General features: G+C 48.0%; 7 protein-coding genes across 7 annotated transcripts; 3 read left to right on the forward strand and 4 right to left on the reverse strand.

Annotated features, from left to right (window-relative positions):
• Window positions 1-9: 9 nt before the first annotated feature.
• On the reverse strand, window positions 10-2,209 carry F4812DRAFT_307099 (uncharacterized protein). Its single transcript, XM_047931286.1, has 3 exons — window positions 1,452-2,209; window positions 655-1,389; window positions 10-513 (listed from the first exon to the last, which is right to left on the reverse strand). Exons 1-3 carry the CDS (start codon window positions 2,003-2,005, stop codon window positions 99-101), a joined length of 1,704 nt encoding a protein of 567 aa, XP_047792242.1. The 5' UTR covers window positions 2,006-2,209; the 3' UTR covers window positions 10-98.
• A 260-nt stretch (window positions 2,210-2,469) lies between these two features.
• Window positions 2,470-4,371, forward strand: F4812DRAFT_307252 (kinase-like protein). The gene is made up of 2 exons (XM_047931288.1): window positions 2,470-3,429; window positions 3,532-4,371. The coding sequence occupies exons 1-2, from the start codon at window positions 2,739-2,741 to the stop codon at window positions 4,047-4,049; spliced, it is 1,209 nt and encodes a 402-aa protein (XP_047792243.1). The 5' UTR covers window positions 2,470-2,738; the 3' UTR covers window positions 4,050-4,371.
• On the forward strand, window positions 4,106-6,233 carry F4812DRAFT_307192 (uncharacterized protein). Its single transcript, XM_047931287.1, has one exon. It carries the CDS (start codon window positions 4,693-4,695, stop codon window positions 5,740-5,742), a length of 1,050 nt encoding a protein of 349 aa, XP_047792244.1. The 5' UTR covers window positions 4,106-4,692; the 3' UTR covers window positions 5,743-6,233.
• A 316-nt stretch (window positions 6,234-6,549) lies between these two features.
• Window positions 6,550-7,485, reverse strand: F4812DRAFT_457328 (putative cytosine deaminase; the record flags this gene model as incomplete). The annotated part of the gene is made up of 5 exons (XM_047937151.1): window positions 6,550-6,619; window positions 6,775-6,946; window positions 7,059-7,152; window positions 7,241-7,327; window positions 7,414-7,485. 5 exons carry the CDS (start codon window positions 7,483-7,485, stop codon window positions 6,550-6,552), a joined length of 495 nt encoding a protein of 164 aa, XP_047792245.1.
• Window positions 7,486-7,778: 293 nt separating this feature from the next.
• On the reverse strand, window positions 7,779-14,602 carry F4812DRAFT_420898 (uncharacterized protein). The gene is made up of 6 exons (XM_047933497.1): window positions 14,143-14,602; window positions 13,118-14,061; window positions 12,515-12,998; window positions 10,430-12,311; window positions 9,983-10,376; window positions 7,779-9,920 (listed from the first exon to the last, which is right to left on the reverse strand). The coding sequence occupies exons 2-6, from the start codon at window positions 13,902-13,904 to the stop codon at window positions 8,389-8,391; spliced, it is 5,079 nt and encodes a 1,692-aa protein (XP_047792246.1). The 5' UTR covers window positions 13,905-14,061; window positions 14,143-14,602; the 3' UTR covers window positions 7,779-8,388.
• F4812DRAFT_420901 (uncharacterized protein) lies at window positions 14,040-15,665 on the reverse strand. The gene is made up of 2 exons (XM_047933498.1): window positions 14,612-15,665; window positions 14,040-14,168 (listed from the first exon to the last, which is right to left on the reverse strand). The coding sequence occupies exon 1, from the start codon at window positions 15,052-15,054 to the stop codon at window positions 14,767-14,769; it is 288 nt and encodes a 95-aa protein (XP_047792247.1). The 5' UTR covers window positions 15,055-15,665; the 3' UTR covers window positions 14,040-14,168; window positions 14,612-14,766.
• Window positions 15,666-20,141: 4,476 nt separating this feature from the next.
• On the forward strand, window positions 20,142-23,659 carry F4812DRAFT_457330 (P-loop containing nucleoside triphosphate hydrolase protein; the record flags this gene model as incomplete). Its single annotated transcript, XM_047937152.1, has 9 exons — window positions 20,142-20,909; window positions 20,958-21,447; window positions 21,650-22,453; window positions 22,555-22,699; window positions 22,761-22,957; window positions 23,046-23,076; window positions 23,143-23,332; window positions 23,436-23,541; window positions 23,622-23,659. The coding sequence occupies 9 exons, from the start codon at window positions 20,142-20,144 to the stop codon at window positions 23,657-23,659; spliced, it is 2,769 nt and encodes a 922-aa protein (XP_047792248.1).
• Between the last annotated feature and the right edge of the window lie 198 nt (window positions 23,660-23,857).

Consider the following 23,857-nt stretch of genomic DNA (forward strand, 5'->3'; position numbering starts at 1 on the left):
TTAACTTTTGTATTAACCTATGTGCTACTACACCCCAGAATTTATAGACATCTAAAACCTACTGCGTATCTCACGTACATGATGGATAGATACCTGATTTAGGGCACGGCGGAACCTCCTTCGGCCTCGTCCGCAAACTCGTTCTTGCGTAGGTTCTCGACTGTGTACAGGATAGATTCCAGCTCTTTACGCGAGACATGTAAATTTCCGTCGGCGACGTCCTGGATGTTGCCTTTCTGGACCCAGTTTCCTGCCTTGTCTCGCTCGTACAGGAGGAGAGATGAGGTGGTGGTGTCTTCTTCCTCTGCTTGCGTCGGGGCATCGCCAGTAGTAGTAGTAGGAGCAGTAGTGGCAGCATCAGGCTGATGGGGATCAGTTGCTACGATTAACCTAGGGGAGCCTTCTGGTCTGGTGACGACGAGGGCGTTTAGGGGGTTGCCTTGTAAACGTAGCGTCTGTACGTGCTGGAGGGATGTATCGGGTAGAAGCTGGAAGATGAAGACTGCCGGAACTCTATTATATAATTAATTTAATGTATTGTTATTAGAGACAAGCCTGCAAAGGTAAAATTTAAGGCTGCTTAAAAAAAAAAAAAAAAAAAAAACAGGGGGAGAGAGAGACAGAGAAAGGGAAAGTGGAAGAAAGGGATCTTACCGTTCGCAAACGGCCAACACGTAGCACTTCCCATCCGCATCGTACGAGAGCAGCTGGGATACGGCGACCTGGTCCGCACTCGAGACCCCCACCACCTCCTTAGCACGGCGCAGGATATCCGCCTTGCCAACCAGCCGCCCGGCCTCCCACTCCCAGACGAACAGCTCGTCGTCCCCGCCGGCGGAAACCAGGACCTCGGGGCGGGACGCGGGCACGCAGAGGGCGCCGAGGAAGGCCTCGTGGCCCAGGCAGTACGTCTCGACGACGTGGTACTGGGCGGGCGCGCCGCGCGACACCCGGATGTGCTCGTCGCGGTCCGCCGTGATGACGTACGGCTTGCCGTTGCCATTACCGCCGGTTCCGGTCGCGAGCGCGAGCGCCGTGAGCATGGATACGTGGCCTAGGACGGGCTCGTACTTGGGCTCCTCCTCTTTGGTGCTAGCGGAGGCGGATTGGGCAGCGGCTTGCCGGCTGGCTAGGATGCGCTCTTGCTCTTCGAGGGCGCGCAGGTTGCGCTGCGAGTGCACCGTTAGCCGGTTCGCGGCCAGCTTGAAAGACGGGGCTGCTGCGGCTGTCGTTGCGCTCGACGGCGAGGCGCTGGTGGTGCTGGTCGCCTCGGGGGACGTGGCGCTGGGGATGAGAGGGAGCGCGTAGACGTCCCCGAATTTATCGGCGGATAAGATGGTGTTTCCATCCGGGGTGATGGCGATGGAGCTGGGTCGCTTCGGCATGACTCTGCGTATTTGATAAGCCTCCTTTCCTAATATAAGATATTCAGATAGAATTTTCCTTCCTACCTTTGACTTATATCCTTTAAAACACCCTTTCCGTCGTGCTCAAGTACCCAGAGAGTCTTGTCTTGGCCGGTCACGGCGACTAGATACCTCCCGTCTTCCGTTGCTTCCATGAGAGACACAAAGGGTATCTCGGGTCCCTGAACACGGGACTCGGGTTTTTGCTTCTTTTTCCCGTTCCCGTTGCCATTCTCGCTGCCGTTGCCGTTGCCGTTTGCCGCCGCTTCCACTGTTCCCGCGTCAGCTTGACTAGTACGCTCCTCAGCGCCGGGCTTGTTGTCTGCATTCAGCTTGCGCTTTTTCGAAGGGCGCTGCTGACCGCTCTCTTGCTCGTCATCATCAAGGCCTTGACCTGCTTGACCTTCTTGGCCTTCTCCTCGACCCGCCGTCTCTTGCGATTCCCCATTGCTAGAGGGTTTCTTCGCGAGAGGCCGAGTCCACGACGAAAGGAATGAGTTGCCGGCATCTAGGTCGAATGTGTGGATGCTGGCGCCTTTTGCGGCGCAGAGGATGGAGCTTTGCCCAAGTCTGCTTAGATATTGGTACGGCAAGTTCATGGTGTTGTAATGTGTTCTTTATACCACCGAACCGAACTGCTTCCAATGGCCGTATACGCCCAGCAAATCCTTCTCGGAGATATATTTACTGTAAATCGTAAATCTCACGGATTTCTCCTTTAGAATTACCTTTGAATACAATTACTTGATTTGACAATTGAGGTAACTTGTAATTTATATAAGCTCACTTTAGGTAGATTGAGCCTTCAAGATTGTTTAAGTTGAAAATTCAGGTATATGGTATATACCGCCTATTGCACAATTGAAGTAAAGCTTTCGTTTTTGTGAATGATATGCATCTATGCAAATTCCTGCCATCTGCCAGCTCTGTCAACTCTGCCTCAATTGGCGTTTCAGCCTCTATTTAGTGGCGCAGCTTATGCATTCTATGCCGTTTAGCGTCCCGCGCAAGTCCTATCATCTTTATCCGTTGTCTTACACATCTCTCGATAGCTCCTCCGAAGGAACAGTTCAACACCAATTGCACATTTAACAATATATTCATAAGTCAGGACTTTGAGCCAATACTCACCAACTTTTTTTTTTTTTTTTTTTTTTTATGTTCTGCTTCTTTCTTACCACTATTTTTATTTTTCGCTAAGTTAGAAAAAATATCAAGTTTATTTCACAGATATTGACAAGCACTTTGAACACGATATAAATCCGTGCATAGAACCACTTCGCCCGGGAGGACGTCCTCGCAAAAGTCGCATAGTTTGAATCTTCGCCCACCATGGCGCAACTCTTCCTTGACCTCGTATATTCGTTCGGCAACTGCCTAAATTGCTTCCCCGGATCGCCGACCCTTAAGATTAACAGCCGGTCGTTCAAGATACTACGCCTGCTAGGCGAAGGCGGCTTCAGCTACGTCTATCTCGTGCAAGACACGGCGACGGCGGAGCTCTTCGCGCTCAAGAAGATCCGATGTCCGTTCGGCGCCGAGTCGGTCCAGCAAGCGATGCGAGAGGTCGAGGCCTACAAGACGTTTTCCCACACGCCTAACATCATCCACAGCGTCGATTATTCCATCGCGAACGAGCGGAACGACGCGGACGCCAAGACGGTATACGTGCTGCTGCCGTATTACAGACGGGGAAACCTACAAGATATTATCAATGCAAACCTAGTAAACCACACCAGGTTCCCCGAGAAGGAACTCATGCGCCTATTCCTGGGCGTGTGCCAAGCTCTCAGAGACATGCACCAATACCGGGGGCCGGCAGGCGGGGAACGCATGGTGGCCGGCAACGATCAAGCCGGCGAAGAAGACGGAGGGGGCCGAAAAGGGAAGGGAAGGCGAAATAAGGCTGTTGCGGCGGCGGATGTGGATGATGAGACGGAGCAGGCACGGCCGTTAATGGTAAACGAAGAGACAGTAGCGCCTGGTGAGCGGAGATCTTATGCGCATAGAGATATCAAGCCAGGTAAGGCCACCGCGAATAATACCTACCCTACCCTACCCTACCTTACTTCCTACTTCCTACCTAAGGTACTGAAGAACTATACGTACTAATTGGGTATTGAAGGTAACATCATGATTGACGACTCGGGCTCGCAACCTATCATCATGGATCTGGGCTCTATATCGGAATCGCCAATACCTATCACGTCGCGCTCGCTTGCTATCGCTCAACAGGACATAGCCGCGGAGCACAGCACGATGCCTTACCGAGCACCTGAACTCTTCGATGTGAAGACAGGGACGGTTATCGACACCAAAGTTGATATTTGGTCGCTAGGTTGCACCTTGTACGCATGTTTAGTAGGCAAATCGCCCTTCGAGATGCGCAGCGACGAGACAGGCGGTAGCCTTAGCATGTGCGTGCTAGGAGGCGATTGGCGATTCCCAGACGAAGGTCCAAAGGGCCAGAAGAAAGTAAAAGCGTCGACTAGCACGGGCCTCGAGGAGGGCGTTATCAGCGAACCGATTAAGGAAGTCGTAAGGAAATGCTTGAAAGTCGAGCCGAGCGAACGACCGGATATCGAGGAGTTAATAAGTATAGTGGAAGAAGTTATTGACGAGCTACCTGAGGATGATGCATAGATGATGAGATAACGAGGTTTGAGGGGGGTAGGCTTTTCAGTTTTGTGTATATTGTATAACTATTAACCTTCTATGTTAGGTGACCAGGGACAGGTCATGGTTTTTTTTATTATGATATTAACGGCGCTGCTTCGAGAGCGAATAGGTTTACGCGGGTATACCCTCGACTTTATCACTTTTTATCAATTTTACTTGGTTGGAAATTGGAGTAAGGGGCTCTTTTGCCTTTGGCCTCTGAGCTTAAAAGAGACTCTCAGAGGAATGACATGGCATCCATTATTTTGGTGCATGTTTATTCTCCCTTGTCATAATCAACAGCCGAATTATTCAATATTGATATATGCGAATCATGTGGCGTTTGTGGCGGTGGTGGCTTCCATTCATACATATATCTTTAAAGTTGCCTCACATCTCGAGCAGCAACCTCTTGCTTCATTGGTTGACGTTACCTTCAACTTATTAAACTGCCTACCTACCTGGATATCTGCACTTAATAAGTTTATTATTATTCAAACAAATATGCACTTCTAAAACAGGTCGGTGTACGTTACTAGATACTTTGTACTTTACGACTTACAAAGTTACAACCCTATCCACTAAAAACAAGTCCGCACTTACACGACTTTTAAACTCTTATTATAACATGGCATCTCTAAATAATAATTCTTCGGTGGTAGAGGAAGAAGAGGAAGAAGATGACTACATGAACATGACCTTCGGCGAAGAGGAGCCCAAAACAGAAACCTCTCTGCAGCGGCGGCAGCGGCTCAAGCGCGAAGGCGAGATCAAGGGGCGCGTCAAGTCGAAAGCCGAGCAGGCGGCGGCCGAGCGCGAGGAGCGCGAGAAGGCGCTCAGCCAATCGCTGCTGGACAGCGCGCGGGCCAAGAAGAGCAAGGGCTTCGCGATGATGGCCAAAATGGGATTCCAGCCGGGCGTCGCGCTGGGGAGCGCCGACGCCGCCGCGCACGCCCGGCTCGAGCCCATCCGCCCGCAGGTGAAGGAGGACCGCGGCGGGATAGGCCTGGACTCGGACCGCAAGCGCGCGCTCGGCGAGGCGGCGGCCCGGACCGAGAAGAGGCGGAAGGTCGACGAGACGGAGTTCCGGGACCGCGTGCGCAGGGAGCGCGAGCAGGCGAGGTTGGAGAGGCAGGTTTATGCCGCGATGAAAGTGTGCGAACGCATGGATGAGGAAGAGCAAGGGGGTGGTGATGGTAATGATGATGTCAAGACGAACGGCAGCGACGCAAATCAGGAATCAACATCAACAACAACGACGGAGAATGAGAAGAAAAATAAGAAGAGGAAGAGGACAATATCTACGCGACCCCTAAAGTCCATCCCGGTCGTCTGGCGAGGTCTAATCCGGAACCGGGAGGAAGCCGAGCGGGACCGCCGGATGCGGCACGACCTAGAGCAGAGCTCGACGCGGCTCCCAACGTACGTGGACGACCTGGAGGACGAGGACGACAAGACGGCGCTGGGGAAGACGGCGGCGGCGTACGTCCCCGTCGAGGACCTTGAGGAGGAAGACGCGGAGCTGGAAGAGTTCAACGCGCTCGAGGTCCAGGAGAGGCTGGAGAGGCTGGTGGAGTACCTGAGGAGGCGGTATAATTACTGCTTCTGGTGCAAATGCGCTTACCCGGACGACGCGATGGAGGGCTGTCCGGGCCTGACGGAGGAGGATCACGATTGATTGATTGATTGGATGATGATATATATTAGGTACCTACCCGCCTAACGCATTGGCATAGTATAGATCTGACTACGGGCTATGTCACTAATAGGTAATTAAGGCCTCCCAACTGTCCCATCTCTGGTCAGATTTTGCCCAGATCGTATAGTCGAATCCACGCCATGTGGCATCAGGAGGATATTAAATACGGATGCCGACGATCCTTCAGGAAGAAAGAAAAGGTGATCTTTAAGTTCTAAGTGAGTTTGCAATGCTAGTCACAATAACTACTGCTAAAACCAAACTTGGGGCTCATCACTCGGCACATATCACACTAACAATGTACCTAACTATCCGAGAAAGGGGCACACGGCTTCTACCCGGTGCATTATTCTCCTAGGCCTGCAGCTAACTTTACCGTGAAGTCGAGGCCCGAGAGAATCGACCTTAGGTTAGTTAATAATCAAGCCTTATTTTTCAACCCCAGCACCGTATTAGTATGAGTGATTTTTCATGTACAAGGTAGTAAAAACAGAGATACTACCTAATGTAAGCCATGTCCTGAAAACAATAACCACGAAATAGTAGTAGATAGGTAGTCTTTTGTCAGATCATGAGCAAAAACGGCGCAACTTTCCTCCTTAGATCAAATCCATACGTATCCCAACCGAGGTCTTTCAAGGGCTTGTCGAGCTTTCGGTTCGGTTGGTTGTCCCCGTTTAATTTCCGAAACTCCCTAAGTTACAAAAAAAAGCCTTACGATTTTGTTTGAACCCAATGGGATGGGAACCACCGTGAGCGGCCAATGAGGAGGACAGGGCGACCGCCTTATGCTTCCGGACGCTCCGTGATGGCTTCTCGGGAATAAACCCTCTCCTCCACACCGATATCCTCGTTCCTGAAAGTTTTATAATACTCGTATTAGCTAGCTCTCTCTTCCCTAGGTATCTATCCATCTGTTCCGTATTTTTTTTTTCACACAAAGAAAAAGGAAAAGAAAAGAAAAGGAGAAGAGAAAAGGAGAACAACAAAGCAATGATAGAATAACCTTACCACACCTCAGGCTTCTCCCTGATAAACCTCTCCATCAACTCCTTGCACTCGGGCGAGTCGAGGACCACGACCTCGACGCCGCGGCGCTTGAGGTACGCCTCGCCGCCCAGGAACGTGGTGTTCTCGCCGACGACGACGCGCGATATGCCGTATAGGATGCAAGCGCCGGTGCCTGGGATAGAGGTAGTTTAGTTTACACGAAAACCCCCCTCATCTTCAGCAAAGATTTTCAAAGAAGCCCAAGGGGCGGTATGTGTGATGTAATGGCACTGGTGGGTACTTACACATATCGCACGGCGAAAGCGTCGTGTACATCGTGCTCCCCTTATACGCCGACGACGGCAGCCGGCCCGCGTTCTGGAGACAGGAAGTTTCGCCCTAAAAAAAACATGTCAATAAAATCGCTTGGATAAAAGGTACCTAACCTTAGGGCAGGCGTAGGTATATATATATAAAGTTTACTTACATGGAGAATCGGATTCCCATTCTGAACCCTCATGTTATGCCCCCGACCCAGTACTCTGCCGTCAGCAGCCACCAGCGCCGCGCCGATCTAATTATTCTCGCCAGTAAGTAAGTAAGCAAAAGCAGAAGCAAAAGCAGAAGCATCCCGCTGTCGAGTCCAAGTCACCTACGTACCGGAACTCCACCTTCTTGGTATCCTATCCTAGCTTCTTCGAGAGCCAACGCGAGGCCCTTTGCGTCGTCCATTTTTTCTTCTTTTTCGTTTTCTTTTTCTTCCTCAACTTGTTAGTTGTAAGTTGTTTTGCTTTCAAGGGTGTTAGATTATAGTAAATCAAGAAATGAATGTTATAACTACCAGGTACCTAAGAGGTATGTATGTACTATGTAATAAGTCTTCAACTTATATAAAACAAGAAATTGGTGTTTTGTTAGTTTAGCTAGTTACCTATTAGGTAGAAGCTTGATATCAAATACGTAACTAAATTTTAGAGATAAGCGGGCATCTCCGCCTCCGCCTCCGCCTCCGCTTCATGATTATCGCCATGAATCTAATCTAATAAGAGCCTACGCGATAGTCTAGGGCCAACTTCTTAGGTATCTTGATATATATCACATTTGTTGCTAATAAGTACCTATAATAGGAACGAAACTATACCCAACGTATCCATAGGCTAAGCCAAATAACATGATACATGATAGAGATGCACGTCGAAGGCACACATAACGTATGGGCAACGCATTCCACATCAGGAAGATGAGAACATTATATTAGGACTTATATTTCCTGTAAATTAATTTTGGTAAAAACTACTGGTCTGTGAAGTGATTCCACAGCCTTTTGGGCCCCCCGCCTCTAATCCCTAGGTCGCCTTCCCTCGATTTACGCTCGGAAAGGTATTAGACAACTAAAATTCCAACCGTTGAAAACAATTAACTGTTGTACAGCCGTTCGAAAGCTGACGGCGGCAACGAATCCCCCTTCTCAAAAACCCTGACCAATATCCTTCTATCAATCAACCTTGGCGCCGCCTTTTGGTATATGCCTCTACACTATACAACCGAGCCTGAGCAACGCCGAACTAGAGGAAAGAAACTTCCTATGCGAATAAATCACAAACACTGAAACATTGCTTCAGCAATTTCCGACTATTATGACAGAAGATTGCGCAAAGACGCGTTGGCGCTGGCCCCGCTCGCAGGGCGACTGTCGTTAGATCGTGGAGGTACATTGTTGCTTAAACTTGATTCGCGACTCATCGAGATCCCCTCCCGGGAGATCGGGGGGCTTACATGAGGATTTAAGAATGGTGATCGTGATGATCCAAGTAAGCCTTGGGAGAACGCATGTTCGGAGGTGCGGGGCGGAGGGCTGCCATTTGTGAGGCCGTGGAGCGGGTTATGGTTATGGTTATGCGCCGAGTGATAAGATGGCATGTAGGGAGCAGCGCTATTCTGGATGGAGCCGGGACCGCGCCGAGGCGGAGAGGGAGGGACTCCGTTTACTATAGGTTGCCCAAGCCCATGCTGAAGCGGTGGTCCTTGGTGATGGGACATAGGCGCTATCGGCGGTGGCCGGAGGTCACGGAGGTGATTATGATGAATCGGGCTTGGTACACTAGAGCCGCCATTTATTTGGTGAATGGAAGGCGGATGCTGGGGCGGGCTACGATGCCAATCCCCGTAAGGAGCGCTGGGAGGAGGGTAATGGTGTGCGGGCACTGGCGGACCACCTGGAGCCGCCATCGGACTCGTTCCAGCGTGGGGGGCGTGGGGAGCGGTCAGCGGTAAGGGTGGAGGAACAGCTGCAGATAGAGGAGGATGTAGCGGTGGCGCAGCAATCGCCGGGGCAACCGTAGGCGTCGTCCCTTGCGCCGTAGGACCTCGTGGCCCCCATGAATTTCCCAGGTCGGTGAGCCTGTTCATAGCGTGAGGCATATGTGGTGGGTGATTTGTTACGGTAGTAGGAATCGAAGGAGGTAAGGGGGCACGTGGCGGTTCATTTGGTATTGGCCCCTCAACTTTTGACGGATTGTGAGGTGTGAGCTTTCGGTTATTCCTCTTACACTTATGGCACTGAACGTTCCGCTGAGCAACAAATTTCAACGCCTCGCTACTAAGGGAGCCGGTATATCCATTTGTTAGCACATTTTCTTGGCTCTTATCGATAGGCCACCATTTGGGGCTCACGTCGATGCCACAGGTTATGCAGACTTTATCGCCGCACTGAGAATTAATAGACGCTATATCAACCGTAGCATCAACCGGAGACGCCCTCTGGCCTGCCGTAGTTAAGCCGGAAATGTTGGTAGTAGATTGCCTCCGATTTGTATTTGTTTGGTTTGCGACAGTAGGTGTTTTGGTGGCGGCGAGATTAGCCAAGTTCGCCTTACGCACGTTGCCCGTTAAGGTAAGATCCGCTTGCTTGTAGTTATGCACGTAGAGTTGTAGGGCGTTCTCAAGTTGAGGATCCTTGCCTTGGCCCTCAGGCTGAGGTACAGGGTCGTGCATCCGGTGCACTACGCTCTTTTGAGGAATATGCTCCTTACACCAAACAGCTGCTGACATTATCCCCGTTTCTCCTCCAATAGTAACGAGATTGTGCTGATCTCGCCTGGAGCCCTTTACGGGGGTAATTTCGAAGCCAAGCAGGTACCCATTTTGGTGGGCACATTCCACGTGGACTAATATACTTGTCAGTACTTGGCGACTTGACGAATGGCAATTCGAGAGAAATTATACGTACCAGGAGCGCGGCACTGGTGGCAGCCCACACACGCGCCACCTTTCTGCTTGCACACCTTGCAAACATCGTCGAATCTACTACGTGGTATAGATGGTATACCTTCCGATGGACCCAAGGCAAGGGCATTGCCAAATTTGACTTCAGGCATCCACACCGCGCAGGTAACGTGAACCCAATTATTGTCCGCCGTCCTTTTGAGAGGCTCTCGAGGGTTTACGGGGCGGTTCAGCTCCTCTTGCTTTTTGCGATAATAATCTACAGCCTTCTGCGCGAGATCCCGGTCGTGGCGCTCCTTCTCCTTCTCCTTCTCTGATTTCTTCTTATGCGTATTCTTCGGCGGTTCAATAAAGTCATGCTCCGTGAATTCCACTGGGCACAGGACACATTTGTAATCCTAACCATAACCGTTAGCCACATACCCAAAGAACCAAATGAGGATACGCTTACTATGGACACTTGAGGGTTTTTATCGTTCAGGCACATGTCGCATGTCCATTTGCCCGGAAGTCGATTGTCAACAACACCATAACACTTGCGATGAACAGTAAGTCGGCACTCCTTGCAAGAGAGATGAGCTTGTTCGCCCGTTGGTGCCATCTGGTGGCATATAGCGCAAGGCAGTGTGCGAGGTTTTGGCAATTCTGGGGCTGGGGGGGGAGGTACGGGCTTCTCTACCACTTTCTCTTTCTTTTTCGGGTGAGTATGGGTCGGGGTAGCAGCGGAATCTGAGCCATTAACCTCTGCTTCTTTGTCCGCGATCGTCTTGAGCTTCTTGCGCGGTGGTGGCTGCTCATTACTACTAGGTGGCGGGACGGGCGTTGCTGTCGCAGAAGGTTGTGCCGTAGATGGTGTCCCGGTCGGCTTGTTGTAGACCGTCATGCTCATCATTTCATTTGCCGCCATGATTTCTTTGAGTAACTCCTCATCGACTCTGCGCTTCCACGAGCGACCACCAGCCGCAGCAACCTTCTTCGCGAGGTCCTCCATATCTTCCCATTGAATGGCATATCGCCGCCACAGCTCTGCACATCTCCTACATAGTGCACCGACGTACTGTACTCCTTTGTCCTTGTTCGAGTGTTTACCGCCTCCCTCCGTCACTAGGCCGGACGCGCTGTTAGGCGCCCGCCGCCATTGTCGAGAGTTCTTCGTAGAACAGAATTTGCATATAAAGCTTCTCTTTAGCTTCACGGCCTTGTCGGTATCAAATGCCGAATCATCTTGATCATCAGCAACATCATCTTGGAGTTTATTGGCCGTCGCTTCGGCCTTCTTCGCCTCCTTCTTGCCCTTCCTTCCGGAGAAATTACCCCAAATTTGCTTCCCTCTGTCGGTCTTCTTCCACGTGTAGTATAAACGGACGATCTGCGAATGCTTGACGGTTTTGACGTGCTTCGTAATGTGATAAAGTTCAGAACCAAATTTGGTTACGCCTTCTTCAAACTTTTTCATCTCGGCAGTTGTAAGCTCAGGCTCTTTAAAAATCGACTTGTCGACCTTGACTAACGCCTTCAATGATTTGGGTATATCGTAATCATTCTTGAAAAGAGTATTGATGGCTACATCCTTAAGGTTTGTAGATTCCTTCGGAAGGTTGAACAACGGGACAAGTTTCGCCTTTGCGGTCTCCATATAATCGTCCAGCTGGGATTCCGTGGTTGAAGTTTCAACCGCATCTAAAGGCTTCCATAGCAACTGCGCCGTATTCCTCGTGTCATCATTGTCGTAATCCTCTCCCCTTGCTACGTATCCTGGAGGCTCGTCCTGAATCCATCTTGGACGCTTTTCTCGACGGGCCTTCTCCGCCTCGAGAGCTGCGAGGGCTTCCTTGGATTGCTTGCTGTCTCTTTTACCGGGTTTCTTGATCTCGAGAGGCTTCACCAGCTTGACTGGTCGGCCATACCACGGAAGGACAGTTGCTTGATGCTTGGGTCCTAAGCGAGATCCGGCTCTGGGATATATTCGGTCATCGTAATCTAACGCATCTTCGGGCTTACAATGCTGGCCTAAGTACCGATAAGGCCATAGGCTCGCATGATATATCTGCTCAGCGGTTGCAGGTTGGTGAGAGTCATCGATACCATCAGCGGGACTTGTGCGATTAGTATCGATAACATCATCCTCGTCTTCCCAAGGCTCTTCTTCCTCGGCTTCTGGATGCGAATCGAGCAAGCTTGGCGTATGTCGAGCCTCGAGCTTTCTCTCTTGAGCACGACTACATGCAGCGCAAGCCCAAGCAAAGCCACGTGACGGTTTCTTTAGCAGAGGAGGGCGGACACAGTTCATATGATAAGTCTGCTGACATACTGCACAGTCGACAGAATCGTTGCTATTTTCATCAAGTTAGCGGAACTGTTGTTTTATTTACTGGCTTCATCGGGACCCGTTTGACCGGTTGGACCCGTTGAACTTGTTGCAGTTGCAGTTGCAGGTGAATGGCACAAGAAAAACAGGGGTAGATGGTAGACAAGGCCGAGAATGGAAGGAGAAAGGGGAAGTGTGGAGAGGATGACATAAGCAAGCATAACATACCTGGCACAATACCCACTACATCTCTTACACAGCTTGACGGCGCTAGTAAATTCCTTGGACCGACCCTGCTCCACCAAAATATACTTCCAGCGCTCGTCCAACACCTTTTTGACCCTCTCGGGCACGTTGACGATCTGAAAACACGGAATCACGTCGTAGTTCTTTTGGATATAACGGTCGTACAGCTTCTCATACCAAAAACAGTCGGGAGTTTTTCGGTAAGTATCCATGTCCTCTATTTCCGCCTTGTGGCGGATTTGACACTTGCCGCGCAATGCGGTTAAGGGACTAATGTCCGAGTGCATTGTGGCGAAGACCAGTCTCGTGTCATTGACCTTCTTACCGATGTCCTTGGGTCGGTAGTACCAATTGATCCGCAACGCATCCACGGCTTTGCTAACATCATTCTGCACATGCAGGAACTCCATGATACGTCCTAAATAATACGGTTCTCCAGGAGGTTCGCATACAAGATATACGTGGTCTAAATAATTCATTTTGTGTCAGTCAGTCAATCAACCAGCCAGCCAGTCAAGCTATTTCGTAAAGACGGAAGCGCAAATTGTTTTTTGAGTTTTCCGTGGGTTTGAATGAAGGTCATACCGTTCGCTTCCAACACTGTTCCGTCATCCGCCACCATCTTTCCGTCCTTTGGGATCCCACCACTTTTCTCGAAGTAAAGCATGTTTGTCGCCTTATACCCCGTCGTATTGTTTGTAACCGTGACCGTTGTCGCGTGCGTACCACCTCGTTTCGTCGTGTTAGAACTGGCCGGTGCTGGGGTGCTGCCATTGCTGTGCGCATGGTTCGCGACCGATTGCGCGGGTGCTTTTCGCTTTTTAGACGAAGTAGAAGACGTCGTGGTAGACGAACCATTCGTAGCCGCGTTGTTCGTCGAATGCGAATCTTTCGTAGTAGCGTGTGAACCATTACTGCTAGCCTTGCCATCCTCCGGGGCTGCACCTTTGCGTGATGTCGAATTCGCGCCTTTGGGTGCATCGCCGGTGCCATTTGTAGCTGCACCAACATGTCGCGAGGATTTTTTAGGTTCCTCGTCCTTCTTCTCTACAAAAGCATCGTACATGTCCACGTCCACATCTTTGTCCTCTGCGTAGTTTGGGCGCGCTTGGCCCCGATTGCGGGAACGCGTGCCATAAGGAGATGGGCCTGTCATGGCCTCCTTGCCTGACGGGTTGGACCCCGACGAGGTTGACTTAATCATTGGTTGGGATACTGCTGCATTATCCCCAGATGCTTTATTGTTGGTTGGCTTTTGGGGTTGTGCTGAGGTGGGTGCGTTGTTGTGCGCGGAGCCGGAGTCTGGTAGGTCCTTAGTTGAGGATGACGAAGGATTGGGCTGATCATCGGTATCGCTAGACTTCTGCGCCATGGTGGGTGATTAAAAGGCGGCGCATACAATGTCACACGGAGAAACGCCGAAAAGTTTACGGCCGCGCTAGTAGAGGCAGACAGGAAAAATCTAAGTCCATAAGATTGGTAACCCAGGTGCAAATCTCGCAGCCAGAATGTTTCAGACAGGAACTATGCTGGAGGGCGAAGATTCCATATGAGCGTTTCGCCGGTGGTACCACGGCAGGCTGGAAGACAAGGGTCCGTGGGAAGCTTACCGAGTTATGTCCCACGATAGTCCTGGCTCGAGGTTTGTCAGAAAGGGAAAGTCAAGAAAAAAAAGTTAAAAAAGGGATATGTGGTGAAGTTGAAGAGAGGAAGGGGGGTAAAAGTTTTGGGGGGAAGAATAGATAATGAAAGAAAAGGCCAAAACGCGAAATATCTGGTTGGGTAGGGGAAAATGGATGGTGAGGTTTGAGAAGAAAGAAGGTGGGAGACGTGACTGGTGTGGGACGGGAAAGATGTTAAGGGTAAGTAGAAGTGAAGGTTTATGTAAAGCAGGGCCAAGATAGACCGGGGAGGTTTGAGGCGGCGGGACAGACCATCAAATCGGTGTCCACTACCCACACGACTAGCTCGGATGAACCGCAGGCAATAGGATCATAGGATGGGTAAGGTAGACGAACTATGTCATGTACGGGTGGATGGGGGGGAATAGGAATGGATGAGTAGAGACCGGCGACTTACCAGATAGGTATGTAGGTAGCTTCTAGATCGCTTCTGGTACGCTTCAGGCTTCAGGTAGGTACATACATACATACATACATACATACATACGTATACACGTACATACGTAGGTAGATATTGCAAAGTAGGGTCGCCAAGAGCACACGTTGATCGACCTATAATATCGAGACTGTCGATACCGAATTGGGTTCTCGTGTAGGTAGGACGTAGGACGAGGGTCTACTAATGAGAAAAAGAGAAACAGAGGGAGCTAGCTTGGGAAACTGAGGAAACTTGTTGTCGATGACAAGGATGCCGGATGCTTCAACTAAGGTGAGGCAAATTGGGAATCGAAACTTTGGATCTTGGGGATTGCCGGGGTATGAAAGGCGAGGTAAGGAAAATAAAAAAAATAAAAAATAAAAAAAGAATACCTGAGGTAAAAAGGTAAGGTTACCTACCATATGAGCGTATGGGAGGAATGGGAAAAAAAGAGTGTGGAAGGGCGACCTTTTTTTTTTACGAATGTTGGACTTAGCCAGTTACATGTATCATAATATGTACGTACATACGTACATACGTGGTGCTGTGCTGTTATGTTAGGATACCCTAAAATAAAGGCTACCTAAGGTGAAGTAGGAGAAAGCTCATAAGGGCTAATATTGACTAGATAAGTAGATTGCAATGGTTAGGTAGATTGAATAGATGCGCGTGTGCAGTGTGTGTGTGCAGTTATGTGTATGCATCACAGGAAGGCAAAAAGGTCAAGAGATGCAAATGCATCAAAATGCAACATCTAGTCTAGCCTCTTGGCCTAGCCGCCTAGGTACCTATGGTATGTTAGGTTAGGTCCAATACGTTAAAGCCAGATGTATCTATGTACTCTTCAATAATAAGGGTATGGGGACCTGGGTATGGGACCTGGGTATGGGTATCATATGTGTAATAGAGGTAGTATGGACAGTGTACGGATGGTACAATCGCATACTAATAAGAAGGTCATTAAATGGGATGAGCTGATGTATGTATGCCCATTGCCGGGTATGTATGTAAGTGCGAGGTATGTAAGGTAAATGTATCTGGGTATTTGAAGCAGAAAAAGACGTAAAAGACGTAAGAACCTTGGAAAAAGGTAATAATAACTAGGAAAATACGTAGGAAATCTGCATGTAGGTTAAGTTACATCTAGGTTAGGTACCTAAGGTAGGTACCTAGGTAGATAGGTATGCTAAGTAAAATAGATAGGTATGGCTAACGGCAATTTTCATTGCTAGCGTACCTGGTATTGTATTGTACATGGTACAAATACTGTACTATGTGAGGTGTGCATTGAGGTCATTTACCGTCTACCTGTATATACATGTAAATGTAGTGTAAGGTTAGGTACATTTGTACGGATTAATACTAGTAGGTGGAGAGAGAGAGACAGAGAGAAAGAGCATTGGGAAATAATCGAGAAAGAAGACGAGAGTCGGGACGCACGAGAAGGGCACGGGGAATATTTGACGGGGGAGGAGTTGGGATCTTCAGCCATTCAAACTCTGATATTGTACCAGCTGGGCTTATTGGCAGATGGGTAATGCCGCGGTACTGGTACCTGGAAGGGGTGAGCTAAACATGGATAAGCATGGGTAAACATTAGACTTGTGTTGTACATACACTTCCCCGACAAAGGCCAGTGACAAGGCCTGTGTGTGTGGATGGTATGTATGTATGTGGAGTGGTACTGAGGTTAAAAAGTCTCGCCTTGGGAGCCCACGGCCCACATCCATTACCTTTTACCCCTGTCAAGTCCAACCAAACTTACGCTTCCTACTAAAGGCTGCATGGCTCTATTCGACTTCATCTCATCCATCATTCTCGCATCTGGATTTCAATCTTATGCCTGCCTTACTTTTCTTCCTCGACAAAGATATATGTTTGTAGGGCCTATCGATACCATAAAATGTTTCCCAAATATATTTATCTCTTTCTTGGTTAGATATGTCAATCATCTCAATGAACTCAATGAATCTTTAGGGTCTTTTTGTTGAAAACTGCTGCATCCCCGTTTCATTTTGCCTAGCTTGCTTGCTAATATTTCCTGATGCGTTTGTACTGGTTGAACGCCCTCGCTTGACAACAACCCTATTTAACTACCTACCTACCTAGACCTAAGGAAAATAAATTCTCTTTATTCTATTACAGCATTGTCGCGCTTCCCTGTTACCAAGTTACTCCCCATTCAGAGAGATGTTGCCGTGTGTGTCCCGAACCCGTCGAGCTCACCTCATCAGGGCGACGCGCAGTTGTATGACAGGCAACATTCCCATCACCTGTCGCACATTTTGATAGGGTGGGGATCTAGCCAAAATCGCGAGTCAAGGGCGCCGCGCCCGTTTCCCGAGGGTATTAAACGCAAGCATGGTCGTTGCGTTGTCTACCTACATAGTATACTTTTTACGCCAAGAGATCATAGGAACAACCGAGTAAGGCGCAGTTCATTCATTTACCTAAGGTTAGCTGTAGTATCTTATTTCATATACATATCCTTTGGTCACAACTGATGCTTCTACTTGCCCTAGAAGCAGATCGGCCTTTGGATTTGGGTTTGGAGGCGATGCGAATAACGAGGCAGGTAGTCTGGCAAGCCTGGGCACCACTACTAGCAGCAACCAGAACAAAAACGACAGGTATTGAGTAAACCCCCACCTCGCGATCTGATGGTCCAACCAGATCACATGGGACAAGGATTCCACCCGTCACCGCTGTGCAATAGTAGAGACATACCCAAGACAACCGAACTCACAAATCTGCAAAAAGTACGGCAGGGTGAATTGTCCCTGATTGAAATGTCCGTTTTGTCACGAGAGTAGAAAGTCTACTTCGGCGAGCAGACAGACGTGTTGCGTGTTTCGTGTCAATTCGTGGTCCGTATAAAATTTATACACTACCCCAAAACCTACCTACCTCTAACATAGCCGAAATAGATCTAAATGGTCCTAGCAGATGTGTATTAATCTCTACGTAATCTAGGATTCTAGGGATCAAGACTAATCATCTGATGCACGGCGAAATGTTTTGATCTCCCTGCCCCTTAAGAGCACAATAAGGAGAATTGGCCTCTCATCTTCATGCCGAGTAAACGCCTTTAGATCCTAGTACTATGTACTGTTCTTCAAACCAAAAAGAAGGAACTCCGCTTTTAGCAATGAGATGTAGCGGTATAAAAGTATTTGCTAGTCAGCAGTTTAGCTTAGACTGTAAAAATAGGCCCTCCTAAGGTTTAGTTGGATGTAGAGTAGGCCCAGAGGATAGTATGATTTTATCTACATAGTAGTGAGGTCGGTACTTTCTCTGTCTCCTAAATCTTGACCCGCAACCTACAGTAGTAGGGACATACATGTATAAGGGTACACTATTACCTACCATCATACGTCGCTTCTCCATTGCAGCATGGCTGCTTCGAAATCTATAACATTATTTATTGTACTCAATTATTCGGTATATGTGTGTTAGGGACTAATAAGGGAGAACTTCGCGGACAAGGAGCGACTAATAAAATGGAGGTAAAAAAACATTTAGTAGGATATTAGCCCAAATATGTTCCATACGTGGAACCCTACATTTTGCCACCTACGCAGATAAAACCGAAAGTGAACCCACTTGAGACCAACGTGCCGATAGTCATGTATCGGAGAGTCCTCTCTATAAGATGAGGACATTGTCGTAATCAAAAGCTCAAGGGGGAAATGGTCTAGGTAAAATGACCAATACAAGTTATAAATATCATCCCATAAGGAGGGCATAGGGTATAGGGCATAAATCAGAATTTCCCACCTTTCGTCCGTCGCATGGCCGTCTAGCCATCTAAGCAAGGAAAGTAAAACTAACCAAGTCTGACCTTACGACGGCCGAGAACGTCGGGAGAAGAATCCTTTTCGTGTGTGGAAAAACAAGTCCTAGGTTACCTGGTTACCTAGGTATATACCTACCTATACCTTAGGTACAATACCTACTTTTGGCTGCCACCAAGTCGTTACATTGGTATTCGTTTTCGTGACATTGGTATTGTACCCTATGAGGTACATATAATTAAGTTGGAAGCTTGACGTTAGAGATGACCCCGACCGCACCGCACGAGGTTTGCAAATAGGCACGGGCCACCTAGGAGGTCAATCCGAGATCCATCCGTTTTTTGTTAAAAAAATAAAAAAATAAATAAAATCATGATCCAATGATCCAATGAGAGACATGAGGATTAATGAATTCCCTTACGGGGATCCGCGGGAACCAGTAAACCGTGTATATACGGTTTGAAATTTTTAACCGCTATAATACAATTAAATTTGTTAAAATATTTCAAATACTAGACGTTGATGTTTCTCAACGTCTACAGGTCTTTTGATATTTAATCGTATCTAAACATTTAGAAAATATGAAAGCGTTTATCTTAGGTTAAGCGTTTACCTTTTAAGATAAGCGTTTGAGTATCGTTTATTTTTTGTAAGCGTTTGAATATCTTAGAGTCTCCTAAGGTCTTATTATGTAAGAGCTCTTCCAAGAGGAAGCTACGATACCTCTTTACCTACCTTGATATATTAAAATAAGGTAGCTTCTCGTACGCGCGTGTAACGTAATTCGTAATAGCCATTATGGTCAAGGTAGTAGATGCATGCTTAGAAGTAAACCACGTACATACAAGGTAATAGTTCGAATCTAAGGCTAAACAAATGGATCTTTTTTTTTTTTTCAATTTAACTTAGCTACTGCTACCTATTACTATTACCTTCTGCAGCCAAACCGCAACCTAATGGTTTATATTACCTAAACGTCACATGATTTAAGCGTTTGAAAAATTCTCAAATGTTTGAGAATGTAAACGTTTATATATGTATGCGTTTATTTTTTTTAAATGTCAAAACGCCTTTAAATATTTATATTTTTGAACGCTCGATCAGCTATTCAGGAATTTTTAAGTGTTTATTTTTTTCGTACTGTAATGCAACGGTCATAACACGGTTTACTGGGATCGTTAGATGCTGGTATGGTCCCTTTTAGGAACGACGGCGGCAATGATTACGCGATGCCATACCTGATTATGTCAATAAAAGCGGGCCCTCGGAGGCAAGGCGGCAATTCCCGATCCTGATTGCTCTCCAACTTCCACTTGGCATATGCAAGGGCATTGAAGAAAAAGAGCACCTTGACGCCACGTGACATGGTGTTGCTTTCGTGTCCAACACCGTTTTATTAATAACAGCCAAGATTTAGTTACCAGCTGATAACACATTTAACACATTTACTACGTAACATATTAACATATCGTAACAATATCGCGACATATAACCGACAACATGTATCTCCATTTTTTGAACACTTGTCGCCCATTTCTTCTACCTTGCATATGTACAGTGCAATGAATTGGGACCAGTTTTGTTTTGTTTTGTTGCTACGTGCTAGAAGTGAGCTAGAAGTGAGCGAAGAGGACTTACCTATCAGACTTATCCATCAGCAGCCTCAATAAATACCATAATCAGGCCCTGACAATCAATGGGCTAGACGAACAACGATGGAGCCCCCAAGAGGCATTTTGCATAAAACGACACTTGAGTCAACCACTTTGCAACAAGGGACATTTCATACCACTACCATTTCAAGCAGCAAGAGATTCCATGCCGATGTCGCCAGTTCTGACCAACAACCGCCTCCACCAAAAAGGGCAGTTCAATTCCAGAAAGCGTCGACTATCAACAAGGAACTGCCTGAGCTGGCTGCTAGTATCATCACAGACATTGATCCCAATCATGCTGCCCACCCTTCTGAATACTCGCAACGCCGGGCAATAGCAACTACACCCACATCAGTAGTCGACCGCTCTCTTTCGCTTTCTTTCCCGAGGTATGGATTACCGAGCTCGCTGGTAAATAATTTTAAAGCACTTGGTATCAATGAGATATATACCTGGCAAAAGCAGTGCCTTTTAGGCCCAGGTCTTCTGAATGGAACAAAGAACCTTGTCTATACCGCGCCGACAGGGGGCGGTAAGTCTCTAGTTGCTGACATTTTGATGCTAAAAAGAGTCCTCGAAAATAGCGATTCGAAAGCTTTGCTGGTGCTCCCGTATGTTGCCTTGGTTCAAGAGAAAGTCCGGTGGCTACGGAACGTTGTCCAAGGTATCAAGCGCCCACCCAAGGAAGAATCATCGGAAAAGGAGCAGCGTTCGCTTTGGCAAAAACGTTTCGACGAGGATACCATCAGAGTTGTTGGCTTTTTCGGTGGTGGAAAGGTCAGAGCGACATGGTCAGACTTCGATATCGGAGTCTGCACCTTCGAGAAGGTCCGTTGCCTACGGCATTCATGTGACATAGATCTGATAGGAATACAGGCAAATTCTCTTCTAAACACTGCCATTGACGATTGTTCCATCACTAAGCTTCGAGCTGTAGTTCTAGATGAGCTTCATATGTTAGACGATGACCATCGTGGCTATCTTATGGAGCTTATTGCTACCAAGCTTTTGAGCCTCGGGTATGAGGTCCAAATCATTGGCATGAGTGCAACACTGCAAAATATTGACTTATTATCGCGTTGGTTGAACGCTCACATATACAGCACGTTCTATCGGCCTATACCCATTGAGGAGTATCTCGTCTATGAAGGCAAAATTTACCCAGCTTCGTCAACTCGCGGCCTCCTTAAGGCTGCTAAAGCTGCTAGTCAAGTCGACTCGGACTCCAATGCAAGCCAACAGCAGAGCCAGCCTGTTAGGATCGTCCAACCTAGCTTACACAAGGAATTTAAGGAGACGGTATTGAATTCCGTAGTAGCACTAGCAGTCGAAACAGCGAGGTCCGGCTATGGTGCCCTCGTGTTTTGTAATAGTCGTCGGTAAGTGCCAATCCCTCCTGATACGCTGCTACCCTTTTCTCCTGATGGTTATTTGCTCCTTTATTGCTATCCCCAAGAGCCAGTATCCAAACAAATGCTAATATACTTGCAGTACGTTATTAATCTCACATTCTTACCTTGCTCATGTGAATTTTCCAAGTTAGCTGTAATCATACTAATGTATAAAAGACGGGTGCGAATCCGACGCACGGCTTATTAGCCGGACATTACGTGATACCAGCCAACTAGCTTCCGCGATTATTGAAGCGAGGTTGGATCTCTTAGCGGACCTACGCAGTCTCAGCACGGGGCTGGATCCTTGCCTAGCAGAAACAATTCCTTCTGGGGTTGCTTTTCACCACGCCGGCTTAACAACAAAGGAAAGGGAGTTGATAGCTAGTGCTTACGATAAAGGCGTGCTGAAGGTTTTGGTAGCAACCTGCAGTCTTGCCGCTGGTATTAACCTTCCAGCCCGAAGAGTCATCCTCCACAACGCGCGTATGGGCCGAGACTTGGTCGGGCCCTCTATGCTCCGTCAGATGCGCGGCCGTGCGGGAAGAAAAGGAAAAGACGAAATAGGGGAGACCTATCTGTGCTGTCGTAAGGACGACTTGGAGGACGTCATCGAGCTTATGCGAGCTGAGCTACCGCAAATTTCGAGTGGCTTAACAACCGACAGACAACGCATCCAACGCGCATTACTGGAGATCATAGCCATCAGGTTGGCCAATTCGAGAGACACCGTTGAAGATTATATCCAGAAAACCCTATTGAGCTTATCTTCGACGCCCGATGAGATAAGGGGACACGTCGATTCTAGCTTACGAGATTTAATCGAGAAAGGGTTCCTTCACTGTGGTGACTTCGAGACGTATACGGCAACACAGCTTGGCAAAGCGATTGTCACCTCTTCACTCGAACCGGAGGATGGGGTGTTCATCCATCGCGAGATGCAGCGTGCATTACGCGCTTTCGCAATGGATGGTGAAATGCGTAAGTAGAAGACTAACTTGAACAACACCATTCATTACATCTTTTACTGTTTCGAAAGTCGAAAGTCGTGTTGGAAAGGGAATTGCTTACAAGAGTTGCAGATGTTTTATATATGTTCACACCGGTGCACGATACTTCCACCACGATCGACTGGCGAGTCTTTAGGTCGGAAATGGAAGGTCTCGATGACAGCGGGCTTCGTGTTATGAGTTTTCTAGGCCTGAAACCGACACAAGTGATCAAAATGTAAGAAGCGCATCGTGTAACGAAATATATGTGCTGAAATATATGTGCTAACTTATCGTAGGGCCCAAGGCGGAACCCTCAAAGAGACAACTCCGGAAGAAAAGGAAGTTTCCCGTATATATCGCCGGTTCTACCTTGCTCTACAACTGAGAGACTTGTGCAACGAAATGCCAGTTCATGTGGTATCACGCAAGTACGACACGCCACGAGGTGCGGTACAGAACCTGGCGCAGACATGTCAGGGTTTTGCTGCTGGAAGTGAGTAACGCACCACAACATGAAAAAAAAAAAAAAAAAATACGTAAGACGTATACCAAAGCACAATTACTAATTTTAAGCCGTAAAGTGATCAAGTTTTGCGAGCAGATGGGCTGGGGGTACGTTTAGGACAATATCCTTTGTTTATAAGCCAATATTCGGATTCAGGGCTAATGTGCAAGCAGGGCGATGGCAGCTGTTCTAGACCACTTCTCGGACAGGCTGAACGCCGGGGCAAGGTCAGACCTCCTGGCGCTAGCGAAGATCACGTTCGTCAAGAGCCGGACGGCTCGGGTTTTCTACGACAACGGTTTCAAAACCGTCGCAGCAATCGCTAATGCGGATCCCAAGGAGCTTGTGCCGATCCTTATACAGGTATGAGATGAGTACCGACCTATGTAAATCATAGGAAGAAACAAAAGAAAACATAAAAAAAGGAAGAAGAACTAATACGACGTGTTGAAAAAAACAAAAACAGGCGCAACCGAGTAAAGTGAGGCTTAAATCCAAAGACGAGGAGAAATACGAAGAGAAGCTCCTCGCCAAGGCCAAAATCATCGCAGATTCGGCAAACAAGCTGTGGCGTACGCACATGACCCCTCATTCTCATTTCCTGGTGGGTGTATGAAGTATGCAAGGACAAAGCTAACAGCGACGGATGTAGGAATCGAGATGCAGCAGCAAATATATGAAGAAGAATAATAGATAGGTACCTTAGGTAGGTTAGGTTAAGGCGTGACATGGCTTGCGCTACTTGTATGTGTCCGTGTTTAAACACCTACCTACCTTAGGTACCTACTTGACCTATACAAATTCGATGAAATGGGGTTTTAAGAAGCACCGTAAGGCTATCCCATCCTAGGTCGTTGAGCGGGTTGTTACCTCCGAGACAACAATGCT

Source organism: Daldinia caldariorum (assembly GCF_022478825.1).
Source record: "Daldinia caldariorum strain CBS 122874 unplaced genomic scaffold F4812scaffold_4, whole genome shotgun sequence".
Lineage (NCBI taxonomy): Eukaryota > Fungi > Ascomycota > Sordariomycetes > Xylariales > Hypoxylaceae > Daldinia > Daldinia caldariorum.

Coding starts and splice junctions, on each gene's coding strand:
- F4812DRAFT_307099 (XM_047931286.1), bottom strand. CDS start 2,005: ATGAACTTGCCGTACCAATATCTAAGCAGACTTGGGCAAAGCTCCATC. Junction 1,390..1,451: donor TTAAAGGATATAAGTCAAAG/GTAGGAAGGAAA, acceptor TCAAATACGCAG/AGTCATGCCGAAGCGACCCA. Junction 514..654: donor GTGTTGGCCGTTTGCGAACG/GTAAGATCCCTT, acceptor ATTATATAATAG/AGTTCCGGCAGTCTTCATCT.
- F4812DRAFT_307252 (XM_047931288.1), top strand. CDS start 2,739: ATGGCGCAACTCTTCCTTGACCTCGTATATTCGTTCGGCAACTGCCTA. Junction 3,430..3,531: donor GCATAGAGATATCAAGCCAG/GTAAGGCCACCG, acceptor TGGGTATTGAAG/GTAACATCATGATTGACGAC.
- F4812DRAFT_307192 (XM_047931287.1), top strand. CDS start 4,693: ATGGCATCTCTAAATAATAATTCTTCGGTGGTAGAGGAAGAAGAGGAA.
- F4812DRAFT_420898 (XM_047933497.1), bottom strand. CDS start 13,904: ATGGCGCAGAAGTCTAGCGATACCGATGATCAGCCCAATCCTTCGTCA. Junction 12,312..12,514: donor TGTAGTGGGTATTGTGCCAG/GTATGTTATGCT, acceptor TGATGAAAATAG/CAACGATTCTGTCGACTGTG. Junction 10,377..10,429: donor AAAACCCTCAAGTGTCCATA/GTAAGCGTATCC, acceptor GGTTATGGTTAG/GATTACAAATGTGTCCTGTG.
- F4812DRAFT_420901 (XM_047933498.1), bottom strand. CDS start 15,054: ATGGTAGGTAACCTTACCTTTTTACCTCAGGTATTCTTTTTTTATTTT.